The 22429-nt window shown below is 50.9% G+C and overlaps 1 protein-coding gene across 11 annotated transcripts in view; it reads right to left on the reverse strand.

Annotated features, from left to right (window-relative positions):
* Positions 1 to 1458: 1458 nt before the first annotated feature.
* The window catches only part of ACACA (acetyl-CoA carboxylase alpha), a 135164-nt gene continuing 114193 nt past the window's right edge, over positions 1459 to 22429 (reverse strand). For all 11 annotated transcript variants that reach the window (XM_040532346.1, XM_040532347.1, XM_040532349.1 and 8 more), the window contains 6 exons: positions 18085 to 18262; positions 16422 to 16534; positions 9074 to 9228; positions 8632 to 8802; positions 5214 to 5350; positions 1459 to 4016 (listed from right to left, as the gene is read on the reverse strand). In XM_040532346.1, the coding sequence (XP_040388280.1) occupies positions 3890 to 4016; positions 5214 to 5350; positions 8632 to 8802; positions 9074 to 9228; positions 16422 to 16534; positions 18085 to 18262 (881 nt within the window). In that variant the 3' untranslated portion in view covers positions 1459 to 3889. The remainder of the gene's footprint in view (positions 4017 to 5213; positions 5351 to 8631; positions 8803 to 9073; positions 9229 to 16421; positions 16535 to 18084; positions 18263 to 22429) is intronic.

Consider the following 22429-nt stretch of genomic DNA (forward strand, 5'->3'; position numbering starts at 1 on the left):
GGGCATTACACCTTTGCAAAACATTGCACAGCGAGTCGGTGTATGTGGGAATTACGCGTATGACTGGCGGGGGGACGGATGGAGGGGCTCTGTATACCCCCCCCACCCCCGAACCCCACAATAGCAAAAGAATTTCAACTTTCAGACAAACAACTTCATTTACAAGTGTGTCTCTAATTAGCTGCAGAATTAGTAAAGCAGAGTTTTCCCCCCATAGATCGGCCAAACCCCTGAGGGAGGCTGTGGAATAGAGAGAATCGCATTTCCAATTATTTTGTTGAATTGCTAATTTAGTTATTGTGCCTGGCGTAATTGTGATGGGTATTGGGTGTGCAATTCAATTTGTTTTAAATATTTGTGGGAAGGCTGATCAGTAATGGAGCTGACCTATTTCATGGCCCAAATTGAGAGAAGAGACTAAAACAAAAAACAGCTACAAAGCCACAGTTTGTCTCAGTTTTTATTTTGATGTCTCTCATCCCTCTTAAGACTGTTGATGCAACAAAAGGTTTACATAAAAAGATGATGGCACTTTGATCTCGGGCTTTTGAGAGCTTACAGCTTTGGTACTTCTTTTCTTGGCATTTTAATATGTAGATATTTTAGGCTAAAGAGTTTTAAATGCATTTCTAGAGTTCAATAGGGTCCCCCCCATCCAAATTGTATGATGTTTGTTAAGGTGATTTGTGCTTTTGCTCATCAGGACTCTGCTTTGAGAAACGCATGAGACTAACGGCTGGGGTTTTCTTGGCTAACATCGTCTGGTTTGACACGTCACACCCCAAAGCTAACCTTCAATAGAGGGAACTTTGGAAAGGTGCTGGTACACCGCTCCGGGGTCAGCCGGGGACAGCCCTACAGCTGAGGTCCTGGCAGTGAAATTTCCATGGGGCTCCCGCTGAGCACGGCCCTGCCCCTGTGACACCTCCGGGAGAGGGCTCAGGGGACTTCTGTGGCACCCTCAAAGGCTCGCTGCCGCTGGGCTTTCCCTGCTCGCTTGTTTCAGTCGAACATTAAAGAGGAAAATACAGCTGGGGAGGGGGCACAACTGCTAACGGCTCGCTGGGGCAGCAGCTGCGGGCTGGGAGCTAGGCCCAGAGCAGGGCCCAGAGCAGAGCACTCGGTGGAGAGGAGCTGCTCCTCCTGCCGGCACCCGTGTTGTTAAATCCCAAAAGGTTTATTCCAGTCACCTCCAGAGGTGTGACAACGAGTGTGAACAAGGGGCAACAGGGGCCTGCCAGGCACAGTCTCATGAGGAGCTCGTGCAGAACAGGCTGGGGGCACAGCCGAGACCAAGCGGTGCCTCGGCTCCGTCCTCCCGGCATGGGCAGCCACCGGGCCCCTTCGGGAGGTGCTGCGTAAAACCTCCCTGCTCCTTCCCTAAGGAAAAGCGGAGCTCCCCGAGGGGTGCTCGGGATGAGGGGTGACAGACTTTTCACTCCTGGCAACAGAGAGAGATGTAATTCATTCTTTTTATTAAAAGAAATTGAGGTAAGTGAAGTACTTCAGCACCAGCAAGAACTGTATGTACCGAGGGTGGTTTCCCCGCAGCGCCTGCCTCGCCGCCCGGCTCGCTTCGGGCACTGCCCCACACGCCTGCAGCACCCCGCGACATCCGCTGGCACCGCGCTCCTGGACCTCCACAGTGCTCCCAGGGCTAGAGCCAGGCTTCAACTTCCAACCAGCTCCAATGCTAACTACTGGCTGGTTTTTTTTTGGAGCTACTTTACCCCCAAATTAAGTCGAGCCTGCCCCAGTGCCTGTAACGCTGAGCTAGAGAGGCTCTGCTCTTGCCCAGGCTTTGGCAGCTGCAGCTCCCCCCAGGCACGGGGAACGGAGCTGTGGGCACCAGGACATTTCCCACTGATACCTGCAGACACCACGGCAATGGACCGGTCTGCGACAACACCACGAAGGAAATGCTGGTGACAGCGGAGGAGCCCAACGAGATGTCCGTGCACTGCGCTCGCCCACCCCGAGCAGTCCTGCCTGGCTGAGACATTCTCTGTCTGTCCTTCGTGTCCTGCTGCAGCCCAGGTTGGCCTAAGTAAAAGCATCTTTAGGGGGTTGTTCGGGGGGCTCTAGTGGAAAAAAAGAGTCTTTGAAATCAAATTAGGGTTCTAAACTATTAAGACGAGGCTAGTCCTTCAGATGACTCCAGGCACCATGGGCCATGCTGCTGTGCTCTCTGGGGAGGAGAACAGCCACCCACGGTGCTGCACCTTGATTTTGCAAGAGCTCTCGCACCCCATGCGCAGAAGGGGTGCGCTGCAGCTCGGAAGGAAAGAGCACAGGTGTGAGGCACTGGCACTGTAATTAATTCTCATAAAAACATCCCTTCTGATTCGTGCAATACTAAAAGTGGATTTGTAAAATCTGAAATACTTTTAAGACAATCATTGGTGTAAGCTCTCCAACATTACTTTTTACAGACTTCCTGCATACCTGATCTTTTATTATGGTCAGGAGGCCCTTGAAAATAAAAAAGTGTCGAGATTGGCAAAGGCCCCGGGGCAGTCTCGGTGGGCAGCCTGGCCCCGGGTGGCTCCGCACTTCCCTGCCCAACAGCGACTGTGGACCAACTGCGGACCGTTCTGGCTGCACAGTGACCACTGGAACAGGTGAACGTGCCAGCTGGTGCTAAAGAACGTGATGACCAAAAAGTAACTTCTTTTTAATATTTCTGTCTCGTGTGAAGGATCTGAGCCCCTTCCCCAGCTGCCCATGAGGGCGACCCAGGTGGTGCGGCCAGCGCTCAAGTCAGCTCTGGGGCAGGGATGGGCACGGGAGAAAAGCTGCTCAGGTGCCTTCAACCGAATTTTCCTTTTGCAGTTCTAACCCCATTGTGTGTTTGACTCTGTCCCTTCCACTCCCTTACGTATCTGCTTTTTGCTTTGGCTGCCTACTCATATGAAAGGAATTAGCACTTAGATGAAGTATATGCAGAAGTGGGGCTGCCCCGTGTGTGTTATCCCTCAAAACGAGTAGGGAAGGCAGAGCAGAAATGGCTGAACAGCTGTGTTTTGGTCTCCTCTTTTATCTCCTCCTAGAAGGGCTTCTCACACACCTTAGTGACCCGTTCTAAAAGAATCAGGCACAAAGGCAAAGAGCTGGAGCCCGCAAAGCCCTGCCCTGCCGCTTCCCCCATTGGGGAGCAGCCCTGGGAAGCCCAGGAGCCTCAGGCACAGCACTGGCCATGCGGCTTTAAATGCTGTTCTACTACTGAGTAACAAGACAGACGTCTGGAATAAAAATCGCACTGGCTGACAGAGACAAGAGGGCTGACTCGGTGGCGGATGCCACTCGCGCACACAACACCACACAGGAGCATTTCCCAGCTCCAGGGACAAGGGGGGGCTCTCACCTGCACCCGAGGGTCCTGCCTTGCCTCAGCCCGCAGCGAATGCCCCCGTGGGGTGTCAGGGGTGTAACGTTGGCACGTGGCAGCACCCCGCGGCCGCTGCCAGGCCGGGTGTGATGAGAGAAGCGGGCAGGGGAACAGGGGCGTACTCAGCCCCTGCTGGGCTATGCCAAGACCTCACGGTACCAGCGTACCCGTCATTGCCTGGCTGTGGTTTTGTCGAACAGCTAACTGATGCATTGGTCCAGTCACACTTTGTTAAATAAATAAGGTACAGTTAGACAGCTGTAACTCAATTCCGCAGGCGCTTGTGTTTATACATTTTCCTCGTGTCTGTGGCCAAAGAACACACTTCCTCTGGTCAGTCTGATTTGAAAAAATAAAAATGTCACTCTTCCAGCATTTCCCTGAGCCTCCCCGTCTCGGTACAGTGGTCGCAGTCGAGCAGACAAAGGGCAATTCTGAGCTTTTTTTTTTTTTTTTTCCTCCACTGTACCGGGCAGGGGGGAGTACGGGAAATCGATGCTCTTACGTTGAAGAAGGCGAGTCCATTGTGGAGAGGATCCGCACGATCTCCGCTCGCTGGGTGGGTGATATATGCTGGGTCATGTGCACGATCGAATCCATGGCAACCTCCGGGTTGGCCTGGACCAGGCTGGAAAGAGGCGAGAGTTAAGTGACGGCAGCCCTGGCCCTCGCACCGGAGCGCGTCCGACAGCTCCCCGTCAGGGAGGACTGAAATATGGGGTCTTTAAGAGAGAGTGGCCGCGGCAGCAGGCACTTGTGTTAACTGACTGCGAGCCGTGCGGGCTCCGAGGGCCTTCGCGCCGATCAATGCGCTGGTGGCAGAGCTCGTATGTGCAGAGGCTGAAATCCCCATGGGGCTGGGCTGGGCCCACCCAGGGCAGCAGGGGAGGTGTGGGGAGGGCAGGAGCGAGCCCTGGTGCCACCAGCAGCACATTCAGAGGCTGCCGAGGACGCTCCCATCGCCCCCTCCCAGACGTCAGGAGCCCTGCCTACTGCAGCACGGGTGGAGAGCCCGATGGAAATGCGTGCATGGGATGTCGTGCCTAGCCAGAGGGACAGGCAAACCGCAGGAACCGCACCAGGTCGGTTCCCTCCGGCTCTGCACTCCAGGAGGCAAAGCTGAGAGACCTCCAGTCTAAGACATAAAAATTATCAAAATTAGATCTCTTCAGGTCTAGCAGTGTTTGGCTCACGAGGCAGGATGAGTGTCTGCAAACGCGAACAGTAACTCGGACAGGCAGGAGGGATGGATTGTCTGCCGATGTGTTAGTATCAGGGGGTTTATTTGCTATAGCTCTGAGCAATAATCAAAAGGAACTGGGCATTTTACGACACTGAGCACAGAAGCAGCTAGCTTGTCTGCAAAGGCTAGGGCTGGAAAAAATAAAGGGATGAAAACTAAGGGTTTTCTGGCCGTGTGTGGTCAATGCCCCACTTTGACGGCAGTAGCACAGCTCAGAGATTTGCTTTCTCTCCTTGCTTCACGCAGTATGTGGCCCTCCAAAATATGTGACCTCCTACCAACGAATAATTTTCCATTATCTGTCTCAAATGGAGAAAGACACATTAGCAGTGAAATTTCTGTGCCCTGGATCTTCACGGCTCTCGTTTTAGGGAAGGGCAGAGCATGGCCAGGGAGGTTTGGGCGCTGCTGGAGTAGAGCCCCGCTCTGGTGTCTTTTTGCTCATTTGCTCCGCTCATTTTGCTCAACGCACCCGCCCTGGCAGGAGCTCTCCAGACCAGGCAGAGTCCACAAGATGTAGATTTTGTACAAAAAAATTCACAGTAGCTCCCGCAGCGGTGCCGGGCCGCACGGTTGGCTTACCCCCTTATCTGCTTGAGGATGTAGTCCCTGGAGATGTACTTGATGTTTTCATCTACAACAGAGCGAATGCCTTCCTCTTCCGTTAGCTGCTTTTCCAGCCACTCCACCAGGTCCTTGTTACTGTCCCACAGGTACGCCTGTGAACAAACCACAAGTGTCACCGCGGGTCCCAGCGCCCGCCTCAAGTCCCGTGGGCCCACTGCTGACTGCAGGCACCCGCTCCCCATGTGCCGCTCCTGGAAGTTAACCCAATTACTGGCAGCCTTGGGACAGCCCTCGGTGGTTTTTCCAGTGCTTGGCTTTTATAAGCACAACTACCAACTAGCTAAAGTCACAAGACGATTCATTTCTTCTGCATCTCCTCCTGTAAACGTGGCACCACGGAGCTACGTGGAGGAGCCACGGAGGCAGCACAGCTTCCAGTGGCTACCACCGAATCGCTGCCTGAGCTGCGAGGGATGCCCCTGAGCTGTCCCCACCAAGAAGCCAGATTCTGAAAGGCCACAGCCAGATGCCCCGCGGGGAGGGCAGGGTGGGCCGGGGGCACAGCTGAGCAGGGCCTCTCCTGGTGCTGAGCTGTCCCAGGACCCAAGCCCCCACCACCTGGAGGCTGAGGCGGTGTCAGCGCACAGCAGCACGCGGGATCCACGACCCAGCCCGGACACCCACAGCCCTTCCTGAAGGAGGTCGCTGCGTCCGCAGCCCCGAGAGGCCTTGGCAACAAAACCCATTTTTAATTTTGCAAGATCATTTCACCTGATATTTGCTAGGTAGCTGACTACATAATAATTCAGGAGTGTGTTAGATGCCTAATAGCCTTCTCGCTCCTCTCTTCTCCTCTCATTTTCTTTACAAATCATTTAAGAATCGTTTTGTTAATGGTTTCCGGAAAAGCAAGTACCACCATTAGCACTCATTCATATTTATGTCATTTTATTTGGGTAATTAAACACAAAGCTCGTCATTTAAAGGTGCACTATCCTTCTCTGTTATCACTAACGAAGTCAAAGTCAGAATGACAATGAGCTCGGTGCGGTAATTCAGGAGGTGGCTCTGGGCCTGGCTGAGCAGAGCGGGCAGCCGCCCTGCACCGCGCTCGGTCCTGCCAGCCGCCAGGGCAGGGAGCTGGTGGCACACGATGGACGTTTGCACCCGAAGGTGAAGCCTCAGCACAGGAGGTCAGAGCGCCTGTGAAAGCCCGGGGCACCCTTGGGGCGGCAGCAGCAAGCCAGCAAAACGCTTTCACTGCAGGAAATCCTGTGGCCGTCCCACCAGCACCCCACAGCTGATTACCCTCGGCCTTGCCAATACCGGAGAAAGACGGCATTGGCACTAATGACCCGTTGTTTAATTATCACCCCCTCGCTGCTGACCTTTTATCTATGTACTTAATTACCAGTTCCCATAGTCCAGGAACTTTTTTTCCCTCCTTCCCAGGACTCTCACAAGAAACGCTCGCTTGGTGCTGACAAAGCTGCTGCTACACCTGCGGGGAGCTCCTGTGCCGTGGCGAGGGGCCTTCGCGCAGACCCTGCTCCAGCCCCGGCGCGGGTCCTGCCCGACGTGCTGCAGAGGTACCGGCTGAAGCAGAGGCCGAGCCTGGTGCTCGCAGCGATCTGGCAGCAGCAGCAGCAGCAGCCGCCTCATGGCACAGGGCCCGGCAGGGAGACAGGCGGTCCCCGCAGGCTGCCCCCCGTGAGGCAGGATGCGTCCTTTTCAGCAGGAAGATGCTACACGGGTACCAGGCTGAGACTCTGGCCCGACACTCCCACCAGGTGTTTGGTTTTTTTTTCTTACAAATTATGTATATGACTGTCTTAAAACGGTGATGTCATGTCAGGCTCAAGATTTTGCTTATTTCATTGTTTTTTTCTCTTATTATTTTAAACTCGTTAGTTTTTCCTCCTTGCTTCTGCCCCTAGACATGCCAGCAATGCTCCCTGCATACAAAGTAGGGCACTTAGGAAGATTTCAGGGAAGGGAAAAAAACACCAAGAAGCTGCCTTACGGTTGCAGACCTGCGTAAAGCTAGATTTACCCAAGAATCCCAAAGCTTTTACTTTAGGAGAATATTTAATACTCTTATTAATCATTTTTAATCCGTTTGCTTTTAATTAAGAAACAGCATGATGCTTTCCTATCAACATATGCCAGGGAGCAGATTAATTGTGGCTTAAGATAACTCTCCTTGATTGGTGTAATGTATTAGCTAACGAGATGCCCGCTTTTAAAGACGCTCAGACACTACCTTGGAAAGCCTGCTGCCCTCCAGAGAGCACTTCCCCCCTTTTTCTGGAACCCCTGAGCGTTTGTGACTTTAAAAATAAAATAAAATAAAATGAAATAAAGAACTCAGATTGGAGGATTGTGACAAAAACAACCTAAGAGCCACAACAGAGATTGCTCTTCAGAGATTGCCAGCTTCAGAGTTGGAGCGCAATTAAAAGAGAAATCCTCTACACAGCCATCAGACGAGGATGGTGCCGAGGCAACCCCCCCATCCCCAAACCACAGCAGTTACATCTGGCAGCGAATTTGTGCCCCTGCCTTTGATGGCACACGGCTCCACGTGGCCTTAAAGCCCTGCACAGCCCGGGGGACACAGGGGCTCCTGTGGGCTGGGACGTGGTGACGGTCACCGACTGCCGGGCACGTGCGAGCTGAGTTCAGGGCCCAGGGAAAGGGGAGGAAGGTGAGGCCAACCCCGAGGAAGAGGAACAGCGGGGACACAGCCCGCTCGGCAAGCAGCAGGACAGGATGGCTCCATGGTTTGGCTCCTTGCTGCTGCCCCGAGACCTGACTGAAACGCCCCCTGCAGGAACGGAACATCTGCCCGACAGAACTGCAGCACAGCAAACCCCTCCTCCCTTCCCAGCATCAGTGGGTAGTGCAGGATTTAGGATATTATTCAGTATAAAAGAATAATTAAAAAATAATAACAACCCTGCTTTCACAACACAGAGGATCCCGAGGGTCGCAGGGACTGGTCTCCACAGCTGGGGGAGCTCGTTCCCCCCGCCTCTGCGAGCGCTCGCAGCTCTGCAGTGATATTTCAGGCACGCTGTGCGCAGACACATGGAGACGGAGATGTTCAGGGGGGCGTGCACAGTGTGTCCTGTGGCTGCTGGGATTCCTGCTGCCAGTTCTACCAGCCAGCAGCACCTCTGCGCAGCCTCCTTCCTAGGGCCTCCTTCCTTGCTTTGCTGAGACAGCTGTTCGTCTTTTCAAGATGCTCAGGTTTTCATATCAGTGGTGCTACGTGCTTGTGAAAAACCTATTGAGCTGAGTGTACTTGCTTTTCTGGCTTGATATAAAGTGTTCCCATAAAGCAGCTCATGACCGGGAACACCTGGGAGCACTTCACTGAACTCGCACCCAAGAAAGACTGCTGCCTTGGTGAAGCTGCATTTTCTCTTACCTTTACCGTCCCTTCGACTTCCACAAACCAGCGTCTCAGCATAGCCTGGATCTGCCCATCGGTCAGCTCAGGGTTGGCGTCGTGGATCTTCTTTTTGACCACGTCCTCCAGAAGAAGACGTCTCAGCCTCCAGTAGAAGAAGGTACGAGAAGTTTTCCAGTCTAGAATGTCCTGCCCGAGACATAGGTGGAGAAAGAGAAATGAGCGAGGGACATTTACACGGAGAAATACAGACGGCTTGCTTCCCACAGGAAGGAAAGGTGTGCACTCGTGACACACTCAGTTATGTCACTCGCACAGGAGAAATACACAGACCCCCGTGTCTGAGCCAGCTCACTGGGGACGAGGTTTGTTTGTAGCCCCACAGGACACCAAGTTCCTCTGAGCCTGCTGCCTCCCCCAGCAGCTTGCCCCGACCCGGGGCGAGCTCCGTGGCACTCACAGTTATGGCACCCTTCTCCTGCATCCGGCCGGGTGTGTCGTGCAAGTCGGCAAACTGCATGGCGACCTGGTGGTAAATGGGGATCAGGAACTCCTCCCGCTCCTTCAGCTTCGTCTCCAGATCTTTTCGGTCCGCAGGGCTCAGCTCAGGGGTACCTGCAACAGGCACAGCCACACGTCAGGGGCAGGTCAGAGCCAGGGCTGTACAAACGGCTGCTGACAGTCCAGAGAGAGAAGGGAGGTTTCTCCTCTTCCTGCACTCAGGCAAAACCCAGGCTGCACTGGCCAGGACGAATGCCAGCCCATCAGCTGGAAGCCATGCCAAGCAGCCTCGAGTTAAACCCAAGTGCTCCAGCCCAGCTCCCCTGCCAGCAACGTTCAGGCAGGAGCTCCAAAGGAGGTTTCACCACGGAAACTCATTCCATTTAAATGCCAATGAGTTGAGCCGTCAATTAAGTGACAGATTTACTGGACTCACTCCTAGAAAGAACGATGTCCCACACACCGCTCGTTTAAGCGAGGACCATGGACACTGTGAAGCCACGCACACAGCGGCGTGTCGTCCGGCCGGCCGGTCGCTGCCCAGCCCACAAACACAGCAGGACCTTGTGTCCTCCCCGAGCTCCTCTTCCACGTCGGAGGAGGTGGGAACAGCAGACAGACGCACGGACAGACACACGGACACACCCCAACACACTTCCAAGTCCCAGGCCAGCCGCACACCGCTGCTTCCAGGCAAAGCAATGTTTTTACGTACCTACCAATACAAATGTTGCCTCACCTTTCAGGTGCTAGTAAGAAGGTTTTAATTAAGAGCAGCTACTCTTACAGCCTTCAGAATAAAGAATTATAGGTATTTATCCCCGTTAAACCGCAAGTTCCTACATCCCCCCGTTCCAAGCCAGCACCGCTCGTGTATTGTGGCCTCTCCGCCACGCACACGGTGTACAGTCAAAGCAGCCAGGCCCAGTAATGATTTAGGTGAGATTAACAAATATGTCAATGTCTATTTTCTGCTTAATTTAAAAGCAGCGTCTATAAAGATTTTTGACTTCTGAACCCTGTTCTCCTGAAAGAAAGAAGGTAACAATGAGGAGGGGGGATAAAGAGTGATTATCCCATCATCGATCGTTTGTCAGGAGCATTTCTTATTCACTGGACTATTGTAAAAAGCTAAGCTCTCGATCAATCCTGTAAGCCCCCTGTACAATTAAATATCTTGGAATGGTTTTCTTTCTTTTCTAGTCAGATCTTGAGGCCTCAGGGTTTTTCAGAAAGCTGGGGCTTTATTTATTTATTTCTGGGGAAAAGAAGTCTCCTTCCACAAATCTTACCCTGGCAAGATGAGGGGAGTTAAAATATGGGATTCCTTTGCTCTAAAGGTACTGGACAGTTAATGAAACTGTTAAAGTTTAAATCATAGGAACATTATAGACCTCCGGGTATGGATCGGCCGCTAATCAATAGGGAAACAAAGGGAGCAGCACTCTGCAGCGACCACCTGGCAATGCAGACGCGAAGTGAGCGGGCTCCGGCACGCGGGTGGGGCCAGCAGGTGAGACGTGACGGCAATTCAAAGGAAGGAAGAACACGTGCGACCTTCCGAACTTGGCAGGCAACGCAGGACACTTCCTAAGACGGCACTCTAAGTGCCATAAAATATCACATTTGTCTTGGATCGAGCTTTGCTCTGCAGTCACCAGGTTGTCTGCAGCTATACAGGGCGCCGGGCGGATCGCAGCCACCGGCACCATCGGAAGGGGCCAGGTAGCGGCCTTGTCCTGCTTCCAGCACCTGCAAAGCCCCAAAAGCCCAACCACCGTGGGGAACGTACCAAGACCTCTTCATTCTACTGTGTCTTTTCGAGCCCCTTCTGAGGTCAGAGGAGCTAAGTCCAGGACCCTGCTGGGAAAAGGGGTCTTGCCGAAATGCCCTTCACCCTCCAAAAGCTCCTCATGAACAACAGGCGAGGGATCTGTCCTTGCTGATGCCCTCCGCTCAAACACAGCTGGTCAAACCAACAAAACCCGGTGTAAACCCACCCATGTGGATTATTTAACCTAAAACTTTCCCCAGCTGCCAGTCTCTGCTGTCTGCCAGGTGTGACACCGAGGTCTCCCCGTCCCCAGCCGGTGCGATCTGGCCTCCCGGGTCCCAAACACTTTCCTCCCGCTCCTGCAGCCCGTGACTGTCCCCAGTCAATTTATGCTCCTCTCCAAAAGTTAAGGGCAAGCATCGCGGTGGAGAAAGCAACACCTAAACTATTTTGATTTGTGCCCCACTAAACAAAAAACCTCGTCGGGGTAACCACCCTCCCGCCCGCCCCGTGCACAGTGGCAGCTCCAGCGCTGCGACGGGCGCGCTGCCTTTAATAAAGTCCCTGCCAGATGGAAATGGCTCAGCAGGCCCATGAATCACGGCTTCCCATAACGTTTAGTAGCAAAGTGCTTTTTTTAAATATGACCAGTTTAACAGGTTAGACAAAATGACTTCAAGAAATGTTATTGTAGGTTCCCTCTGACTGCAGAAAGCCAGGCGGCTTCTGAATCAATTTGATGGTTTATGGTTTCGAAGCTGTTAAAATGTGGGATTTTCTCCCTCACCCTCGGCACACAGCCTCAGCATGGCAAAGCATTTACTCGTCCGTTTTCCTGCCTCTTCCTCAAACACGCCCTCGAGGATCTGGGCAGACACCCAGCACCGAGGCCCCTGACCCAGGCGATCTGCAGCGGTCCTCACGCCGAGAGCCAGGCAATATAAACACTGCTAGCTCTGCAGCCTACAAAGGGGCATTAACAGTGATTGGTTAGTGCAATGGTACAAGTATTACAGGCAAATTCGGGGACTTTTTTCCAAATAACACCAGCAGAGCCATCCGATGACATAATTACATGTCAATTTTAACGCTGGTCATGACTGTCCCGTCTGATTTCCACACCTGCAACACCAGTCCCTCCGCCTGCATCTCACCTTCCTTCCCTCCGCCATTAACACAGCTCCTGCCGACGAAAGCAGCGACGGCAGCAGGAAGGTGCTGGCCCCAGGGTGCCCGGCCAGCACGGCTCCCGGCCGGGCACTGCTCGAGGGGGAGAGGGAAGGTCACCGAGAGCCACTCACGTCCCAGAGAGACGGACATTTTTGGATTGTGGCTTGTTTCTTTAAATGAGACTGCTTGTAATTGCTTCACTAAATATTCAGGAGGATTTATGTTACAGAGGTGCACTATGAAATAGCAGTGAAGGTCACACATGCTCGTGGCACGGGCTTGAAATATCCTCGTTGAGCTGCACCGAGCGATGTTCTGCCCTGGTCCCTCCCAGCCCTTTGATCCTCAGGCCTCGAGTTAGCAACAGAGCAAAGGGTCAAAGCGTGGCAGGTAAGTAATTCCCAAAAATTTGTATTTTGGGAGAATCATCGACAAGCCTCCTGGGAGGATACTGAAGATGCCAATTTTCACGGAGGAGCTGGCAGAAATCAGCACTTGTTCTTCTAGACTCATGACTGTGAATTAACAACAATTTAAATGCAGCAGCACTTGCACACAGAAGCAGTTCCTGAAAATCAGCATCGCCTAAAAGACAAAAAGTTACAGCTGTGCTGACTGCATTCGTCCATGAGAGATGGCATCGCAGCAGCAGCATTTTTCTTAGTCGCTGCTCAAGAAAACAAGCAGCGCTTTGATTAATTGCAACACCGAGTCAACAACCCACCCCCCAGAAAATAATTACTGGACTTTTGAACTGTAATCTACCTTGCCGAGCTAAAGCTGGGAGCAAAACGGGCCACGGGATGGAAGCTCTCAGCCCCTTGGGAAATGGGGCTGAGCCCAGGGCACTGGCAGCCACATCCTCACCATGCAGGTTCGCTTCTGGTCCTGCGCCCCCGCAGGGAAGGTGAGGGCTGTCTGCAGCACCGGTGTTTGTGCAGGAAAACTGCGAGTGCTGCTGCTGGCGTGGAGCTGCGTGCTCCCTCCACGCGCTCCATACAACGCATACGGACGCACACAAAAGGGGCATTTCAAATAAAATTAGAGTTGCGTGCTAGCACACGACCAACCTTCTCCTGGCGTCAGCTGAAGGGGATGTTCACACTGGCATCCCCTCGGCCAGGTGAACAAATAATTCCCTTTTACCATGATAAATACCTGACAGAAGAAATGTGGTAACGTGATATCCAGCCCTGCTCTACCAGGACCCATTTTGCCGTTCCTTTTATTCCTATTCCACCAAATTTCTGCCTACGTTACCCCACACAACTGCTAAATTACACGCCTGCGATCTGCACGGCAAACTTAATTCCTATTCCACTCCTAACTGCTTTACTCTAATTGTAACAAATAAGCAAAATAAAACTGAATCTCCATGTTCTTCTCAACGACGGCCTGCAGCTCGCACGGTTCCCGTGTCTCCAGGGGATCGCTGCTCATGCTGCTCACCTCCTCGGCGTGGTGGGCAGGACAGGGGCCATCCTCTCCCCCTGCCCTTTGCTCGGCACGGCTCGCTGTTCCGTAATAGCACGGCTCTGAGTGACATTTTAATAAAACACGGGGCTAATAAACATTTCGGCGCTAGTGCCAGAGAATTGATAATGAACAGATTTATGTCAAATTATTCAATATCTGCCAGCCTTCCCTGCTCTCCCACTCCCCCGCTGTAGTCGAAAGCCAGTGGCTGGGGATGCCTCGAGTGAGCAAGTCGCCGCTTCCCCACCCCTCCGCACCAGGCACATGCTTGTGAGTGTCCCCCTCTTCCCCACGATTCAGCAGCTCCGGGGAGGGATGACAGCCATTCAGGGGTTAAAGAGAGGCAGTGAACCCCCAGCTAATGAGTAAGAATTCAGCAGGCAGTGTAAGATAAATGGAGCTTTCTCTGCTTCTGCTGGAGTCAGCATGAACTGCGGCCCTGCGGCTTGTTTGTGGCAAATGGAGTGCGCGAAATATCAAAGGGCAGTGATCCAGAAGAAGACCGACTTTGACAAATTTTAAATTGGCCAGAAAGAAAACCAGCAAAAAAAAAAAATTATGCAATTCACTGTGTCCTGCAATCTTGGCTTTCCTGCTATGGTACGGAATTAGTGGCAAAACAACAGCAATGATCGCCCGATGTTGGGAGCAATTACGAGCCATCTAAGTGAGATGCTTATCAGTGACTGAAGCTTTTAGAGCTCTCTGTATGTACAGTTGTAAGTGACTTGCTCTTGTGTTGCAGTCATTTTAATTAAAGTGTATGGAGTTTGCTGGGAGTAATTACTCTGTAGAGGAGGAGAGGAAAAAAGCCTTGAACAGGCTCCTGCCTCCCAACGTCTCCTGGCTTTGCATTTTTGAGACTCCCGGCACAAAACTGTTTCCCTTCCTTCTCCCCATCTCCATTTTTTGAGGTCCTGCGCGGTGTGGCTGGAGGCTGCTCCCAGGCGTCCTGCACCCAGCCCGGGCTAAGGGTCCCTGCACACAACAATAAATAAGCTCAAAATAAGCTCACGCTGCTCTGCTCTCCTACTTCCTCCACCGCTCCAGGACTTGAGCAGTCCAAGAGCCCTTCTTGCCAGCAGCTTTGTGCTCTGGGGCCAGGACTTGTGCTGCCGCTGTGCCACAGAAGACACCAGCCTCCCGTGGGGGCAGCAGGCTGCTCTGTTGGTCGGCAGAGCCACTGCTGCCTGTGGCAGGGTGAAGGGAAATGCTCCCGGGAACAGCACTCTGGCCGCAGTGCCGTTCCTCTGCATGGTCTGCAGCAGAAAGCCAGCGCGCTGCCTTCTCCAGGCACACACCAGGATTCTTCTTCCCCAGAAGCCTCCCGCAACTCAGTGGCAGCTCTTCTGTGTGGGATGCCAAGGTGCAGGAGAACACCCCCAGAAGGTGGAGGGGGGAAACCTGACGTGGAGCAGTTGGGTGGCAGCCTCAAACTGGCGGGGAAGCGCCCAGCAGCACGCCCACCGGGACCTGCCCCATCATCTGGTGCCGCCGCACCGTCTGTTTGCTTCCCAATGGACTCTGCCGAGCCTAACGTGGGCCAAAGGTGAGTTTTTGTGAAAACAACTTCCTTGCTGCAGCTACAAGCACTGAAATGTTTTTTCCATTCCAACAAACAGACACGGGAAGAACAACACAGCCACCTGGGTACTTGTGCCCACTCTCCCTAACACTATAACCCACACGAGCAAGACTTGAACTCAGATAAAACCACTGCCTCGTGCTGGTCTGCAAAACCCAAACACCTGCTAGCCTGCTTCTTGCCCAGAAAGCAATCAGCACGGTGAGAGAAAACAAAGAGATTTATAAAATACTATCAAAAAGAGAAAAAAAGTCTTTGATGCTATCAAAGACATCAGGAAGAACCTGACTTTCAGCAAGCACTCTGATTCTTACCACTCCAAGCACCCTTCACAATTATTATTCTCCTCCCAAGGCATATCAGAATGCTTGTTTTGTATATAAATTGTTGCACTGCCATAAATTAAAAAAAAAAAGCCAAATAATAAAACATAACTGCAGCAATAGAGACAATTTATCAGTCATTTGCAGAACACTTTTCCTCCTGAAGGATCCCAAAAGGCTTTATAAATTCAAACCATACCCACGTAGCATGCTTCCTCCACTACTAAAATGTAGTCAATTTTGGAAGTAAAAAGAGGCTCTGTAAGATGATACTCTTATAGTAAGACCTAGTAAAGAACTATTTAAAGAGCCTATTCCCTTGGGAGAGCACACATCTGATATTAAGTGCATTTTGCTGAACGCTCTGTACTTTGGGCTGTTGGGTCCATACCAGGGGTTGGGATTGTTTGGAATGAAAGGCACAGCAATAACACAACACATGCAGCGACACACTGGCTGCTGAGCACTGCAATTCACCCCATGTTTTACTGAAGAGGTGAAGAATATTTTTATTTCTTTTCCTGAAACTGAAAAGCAGCGGACTTTATTACTCAGAACTACCTCGGACACACAGTGACAGTCCAGCAGCCCAAAAATGTCTTTGGCCAAATCCTTAATTGTGCCAAATGACACCAGCTGAGGGTTTGGCCAAAAATTCCTGAGACGGAAACTAGAGCCAAGCAACTGTACTAAGTGTCTGTTGTAAGACCCAATCAATTAAAAAAAATAAATAAAATTCAGTTGACAAAGACACTCTCTATATTACTGCACAGCCCCTAGGTATGCTATACGCACACAAACACCCTCTCTCTCTCACGTACATCCGTGCAGCTTGTCTCATCTGGTTTTCTTCCCAAGTTAGATGACAGTAAATAAAAATTATCATGAATTTGATAAAATGCCTCAGTGCCCCTTTTTAAGGTCCATAAACACATCCATTAGTGCCCAGCTAACGGCCCACCGCCCCGCGCAGACGTACCGAGGCGCTCCGCCAGGTGGATGTAGACGGGGTCCACTCGCCTCATTGTCTTCACCAGGTCTTTCCTGCGGAATTTGATTTCCACCGTCCCCTCCGGTTCCAGGATTCCTCCTCTGGTCAGCGACGGGAAAAGAGAAAAGAAAGGCACTTTCAGGTCATCGGACAAGGGGAAACACAAAATGGAATGGTTCAACGTTGTCTAGAAAGTAATGCAGAAAAAAAGAAGAGAAGGGGGGAAGGGAGACAAAACAAAGAGAAAGAGAGAACAAGAGAAAGCATCTTAGCTATTATTTATCCAGAGCCACAAATGCACGTGAGGCTTCACAGAGCCATGTCTGTCCAACAGCACATACTGCAGCCCAGTACAAGCAATGCTCTTGGCAGTCTCTTTCAAGCTGTGACCAGGAAGCTCTTCTGAAAGGTAGGTAAGCTTTGAGAAACAAACCAACTAACCAACCATCTCCATCAGAGATCTGCCCACTTCCCAGGTCACAGACAGAGGAGCACGTGATTTGAAACGTAGGTTTGGTAAATAAAATCCCTTCGGCCTTTAACCGTGAGGACAGGAGGAACAAGGAGGAGGGAGGTCAGCGTCCTGGCTGTGGAGCAGCATCCGCAATGGGAATTATTGCGAATGCAACGGTGTGTAGGGCCAGGATGGCAGAGTCTGCAAAATAATCTCTGTCTTGGCTACCGGAGCTCAGGTCCAGTAGAGTCCAACTACAGCTCTGCCAGCCACACACTGTCCTTCGCATCCCACCTGCTGGGAAGCTGCACCTGGATCTCAAAGGGGCGAGCTCACACGGCTGGCATCCCAGAAAGGTACGGGGCAGAAGCAGGGGACGGGAGTAGAGAGCGAGGGAAGCATGCACCCCGGTGCTGTCAGCACATCCTCTCCACTCCTACCACCTCAGCAGGGCAAAATTGCTGGCAGCTGCACCATAGGGAAAAAAGGTGGCACGTGCAGGGGTGTGCTTCCAAGCAGTGCAGAAGGTACTAGAGAAAAGTTTCATCTGCCCCTACTTCTGGGAGGAGAATATGCCCAGGCACAGCGCTGGAATTGAGCACTGAGGGGTGACACTGACACAATAAAGCTATTTGCACTGTCAGGTGTTAGTTCATTTCCCATTTGCCTGGTTATTTCCACATCCTATGGCTGACCAGATTAAATACATTTAAAACAAAAATCTAACATTGCTTCTGTTTTCTGTAGCACTCGTGGTGCTTCACTGCTCAGTTCTGTAACTAGCCCATGCCCACCTGCTCCTCCTCCGGACTGCTCCAAGTAAAACTGGCAATATTCACGCCATCCTTCTAGTTCAACCTGCTCCTGGCTGCTACAGCTACACCAGGCAGGGCTGGCTTTTTCCCCCAAATGATTCTGTATCTCTGTATTTTAGAGATTCTCAAAAATATTTTAAAAGCATGCTTCCCAGGGTTTGCTTGTAACGCTACATCCCGAACCACTGTTAACTAGAACTTCACTTATGCAAGTTTTATTTCTTAAAAAAGTGCCACTACCCAACTGCCCGTCTGATAGACGGGACAATGCTGAGGGGTTCTGAAGAGCACATTTCTGAGCACACTCCACTGACTGCTCCTCGCTCAGCCAGGTAACTGTGCCTCAAAGCGGGTGGTTAGAGGGAGGACAGAGCGGCCGTACCTGCTCTCCCTGTCGGCGTACATCTCCATGTGACGAGGATTGATGGTCGGGTCCATCACAGCCCAGGATCCCCCTCTCAGCTCCCCCTGCGGCGGGATGTAAATGAGCACGGGCTGCCGATACTCCCGCAGGCCGTCCACGATGTAGGCACCAAACTTCAGCACTTGGTCATACATGTCTGTGGAACAAGGGACAGCACTGGGAGTCACGGCATGTCAATGCTTTAGGCCAGGCGTGGTCAGACTGAAGGAAAAACTACAATTGTTCAGCTCTCCTAACCACCTCCTCCTGCTGCCGTGCGTCAAGATCTGCTGGGGTTATCTGGGCCTGGGCAGGACGGACCGGGAAGGGAGATGTTCCCACATTGGCCCTGCTCCCAGACGCCATGTCTCTGGAGGTGAGGCCTGGTGGTGTGAGCACAAGCGCGTCTGTTCACAAAATACGGACCGCAGGGTCCTCAGGCCACCCCGGCCTGCTGCACACGGGTCTGTGAGAAGCCACTGCCTGCCTTCCGTGACAAGATTTCGGCCAGCAGGCAGCCAGGCTGGGTGCTGCTGTCCTTAAGGGACATGTAGCTGCCCGAGCTCGGCCTTCCCGCGGGACCTGCACCACGGCATGGCACGGCACAGCACGGCATGGCATGCCTCGTGGTGGCACACCTTGAGCATACCTGTATAAAAACCAGTGTGGGGAGGGTCCGGATGTGAAACAGTGCTCTTCTCTTCTGGCATTAAAATTTATCTTAGGCGTTTTGCTCAAAATTAATAAGAACAACTCCACTGTGTAAAAACAGTACGTTGAAAATACCAGCCCCAAAGGTGATTTACATAAAAGAGAAAAAAATGAAGGCAAAGAGAATTTATACGAGATGATATAGTTTGTAATGGATGTGGTTTGTAATAGAAACAGGCAGCCTCGAATACATATATTTTGTTACACATAATTATATTTAGAAGTATCGAATCAAATATATAAGAAATGAAAAATACTTATTAGGATTATCTAGTCTATCTCTTTGTCCTCACAGGACTGCATCCTATGTTCCTTTCCAGTGCTTTTTAAGGCCTTGGTTTAGAAATCCCAAACGACCAGCTTTCCTACTTCTCCTGGGGCATTTGCACAGCCAAACAGAAGAAATTTTCCCCTGCGTTCAGCCAAATTTCCCCTCTTTTCCCATCCCATTTAATTTCATATTGTTACTCCTTGCATCACCCTACATAATTTCTCCACTCCTCTGGGCTTACTATAAATACCGGTAGCCTTTCAGTGTTTGTTTTTTTTCTTTTTTTCCCTTCTTTGACACACTATAGGTATTCTTTCCTCATATGTCTCCCAGGACAGCACCTTCTAACCGCTTTACCACATCTGATGTCCCTTGCTTAGCACCTCCCAACTTGTCCAACGTTTTCTAGTCATTGAAATAGCAATGCAGAGCACAGAAGTAAGTGGGTTGCATATGGCAACGCACACAGGCTGGCCTTCAGTAACAGTCTTGGAAAGACAGACACTTTGATTCATCTAAAACCCTTAAATCGCTTGAGAAAGCCATTGCTGGGGAAAAGAGGGACCCCAACCAAGGTCCCCGTGTCATTTAACCCCCAGTTTAACATTAAGCACGAACATAGTTCAGCACGTGACTCTTTGGAAAATACACACACGCACTTATACATACAGTAATGGGACAGGGTATATGTAAAGTGTATTATGCATATTATATATATTTATATATTAGTACCATAGGCACTGATGCACTCTCTCCAGTTCATTTGCAAGGTCATTGTCCGAGCAGCCAAGAAGAGGAAACTCACATTATTTAAGGCATGCCAAATGCTGACAAGGAGAAGGACAACCTATTTCCTCTCATCGCGAATAAAAGCAAATTCTGGCAGAGACAGTGGGGACTGAGCACCAAACAAAACTCCAACCTCTTCATTTGTCCTGAGCAAAGAAAAAGACCTCAAAAGGGGTGACAAATTTATTACTAATTACACAATTATTTTATTATGTAGTGCTAGTAATAAACCACTTGAAGTACTTTCAGCTAATTCTAATGTTAAGAAAATAATTGCTTGATTCAAATTATTTTAACTGAATTAATTCTTTACTAGACATTTTTTACTAGTGCTACATAATAAAATAATTGCGTAATTAGCAATACATTTTTCACTCCTGCCAAGGGTATATATTTTACTCAGGTTAAGTCTCGAAAAAAGAAGTGCTACTTGTTTGAACAAGGCAGAGGGAGGAGGAGCAGAGAAACTGGGAGAAACTTAATGCTTTATGTGCACAGCTCCAAATCCCCTTTGGGTTTACCAAGCCTGGCACGAGCACGGTCAGGGAAGTATTTCTGTGACTACAGTACTTTCGGGTCAGGCTTCAAGCTCTCCAGAAGCACGAGCTTTCCCACCATGCAGTCATGTACACAGTTACTCCTTCTGGGATCCTGCAGTGCAGCACTTGGTTTTCCTGGAACGTCCCAGCAGGCCGCGCTTAGTGTTTTATATGTGGATTTACACCAACGTCTGGATTCACTCACTTGCTTACGTTTCCACTGAGGCCAACAGAGCTGCTGCTGCGTTCCTGGGGGGCTATGGATGCACCTTCCTCGTTTCAGGTATGGCTGCAAACTGCTCTCCTCTTGGGGATCTCCCCTTTCATTAAGGTAAAAGCTCCCACTAACAGACACCCTTTGCCCAAACGATGAAGAGAGAACACCCTGACTGCTGCCGCCGAAGGTCCCCGTGGTGCCTCGCACAGCCCCATGCAGTGGAAGGTGCCGAGTTGCAGAGACGAGCCGAGGGCAGCGGCAGAGCATCCGCAGCAGGGCCCCTGACCTGTCTCGAGCATTAACCCCAGCCTGTTCTTCTGCAGGTTTTTCCCTCCTGCCATCTCAACCACTCAGTTTGCCCACACTTACCACTTCAGCAAAGTGGGCACTCTTAGAGCACATGCATTTTTGAAGGGTAAAATGTAAGTGTAGGGAAGAAGATCACAAAAATACCACCAACACAACTCAAGAGACCTGCCTTTAGTCCTTGCACCAAACCACCGGAGCACACAACCTCCCTTATATTACCAAACCCCATGAAGCATTTGCCATACAGTGATAATTACCTCTTGTTTGTAGTTTTGCTGTGCTCTCCACTCTTACCATGAAAACCACAACTGCTGCAGGTGGGGAATGGTGCCAGGTCCCAGAGGAGCTCACTGCTCTGTGCCTGTGCTGCCTGGGCAGCCTGGTGCCTCGGTAGGTGCAGGCTTTACAAAGTGTTCTTGCTGTAACTAACACACTTGCTGTGTTTAAAACAGAAACCAACTGCTCCATCATCTTTTGTGCAGCAGAGAACAACACACGTCTAAAGAGCAAGCTGTCTGCACAACTCTTCTTGCAAAGAAGTTGCCGATGTTGAGATTGGAAAAACTAAAATTGACCCTGATATTTCTGGGCCAAATTTCAGCTCTGTACTAATTTAAACCTGAGCCTAATGAAACGCTTGTAAGACAGAAATGCTGCCTAGATCCTCCAGGAAGGCCAGTGTTTGCTATCCAGCAGGGCGGGCTGTTCGCAGCACACATTCCTGTCCTGTGTCTGCCTGCTCAGCCGCAGCGTGCATCAGCGCCTGCCACACAGAGACACGAAATCTGCTGGAAGCTGTTATCATTACACCGTGTGTGTAAATATTGGCCGTCAGATGCATCAAGCATGCTAGAAAGGCTGCAGACAGCTTTTTGCATTTCCATAGTGTCGGGCAGCGTGCCCTGAACCTCCGAAGCTGGAACGGATCTCATCAGCTTGGCTGGATTATCAGCTAGGACCTGAAGGTAAACACCAGGCACACACTGGCTGCAGACACATAATGGCCCTCATAAACCCATTACATACAAGCAATACCGTCATTCACCATCCAGGTAATCAGAGATTTAAAACAGCCTTTTCATTCTGCTTAAATTTTTTTATTGTTATTTATAACCTGTCCCGGGAAAAAATAATAAGTAAAACATGAAAAACCAACTGCGAGTGACCCTGTAGCACAAGCAGCGCTGCAGTTTAATGTCGCGGGGATTTGCATGCTATCAAACTATTCATGCCGAGTCCAAGACCCTGGTGCTAATTTCCAGTAAATTTCACGCTTGATGTCTCCTTGTCGTGGGTCACTGCCGGTTCGCCTAAATAAACCACTTCCAAATGGCTCCTCCATCTAAATATTCAAGCCAGTTTTTATAATTTAATTTTGCATTATGCTGAATAGCCTTCCGGCCAGATAGAGCTCATTGGGGAAACCACCAGCACCATTGTGATATGCCTTTATTTATGTTAGTTATTTATTTATTTTACCGCTTGAAT

The sequence above is a fragment of the Cygnus olor genome, chromosome 20, assembly GCF_009769625.2.
Source record: "Cygnus olor isolate bCygOlo1 chromosome 20, bCygOlo1.pri.v2, whole genome shotgun sequence".
Lineage (NCBI taxonomy): Eukaryota > Metazoa > Chordata > Aves > Anseriformes > Anatidae > Cygnus > Cygnus olor.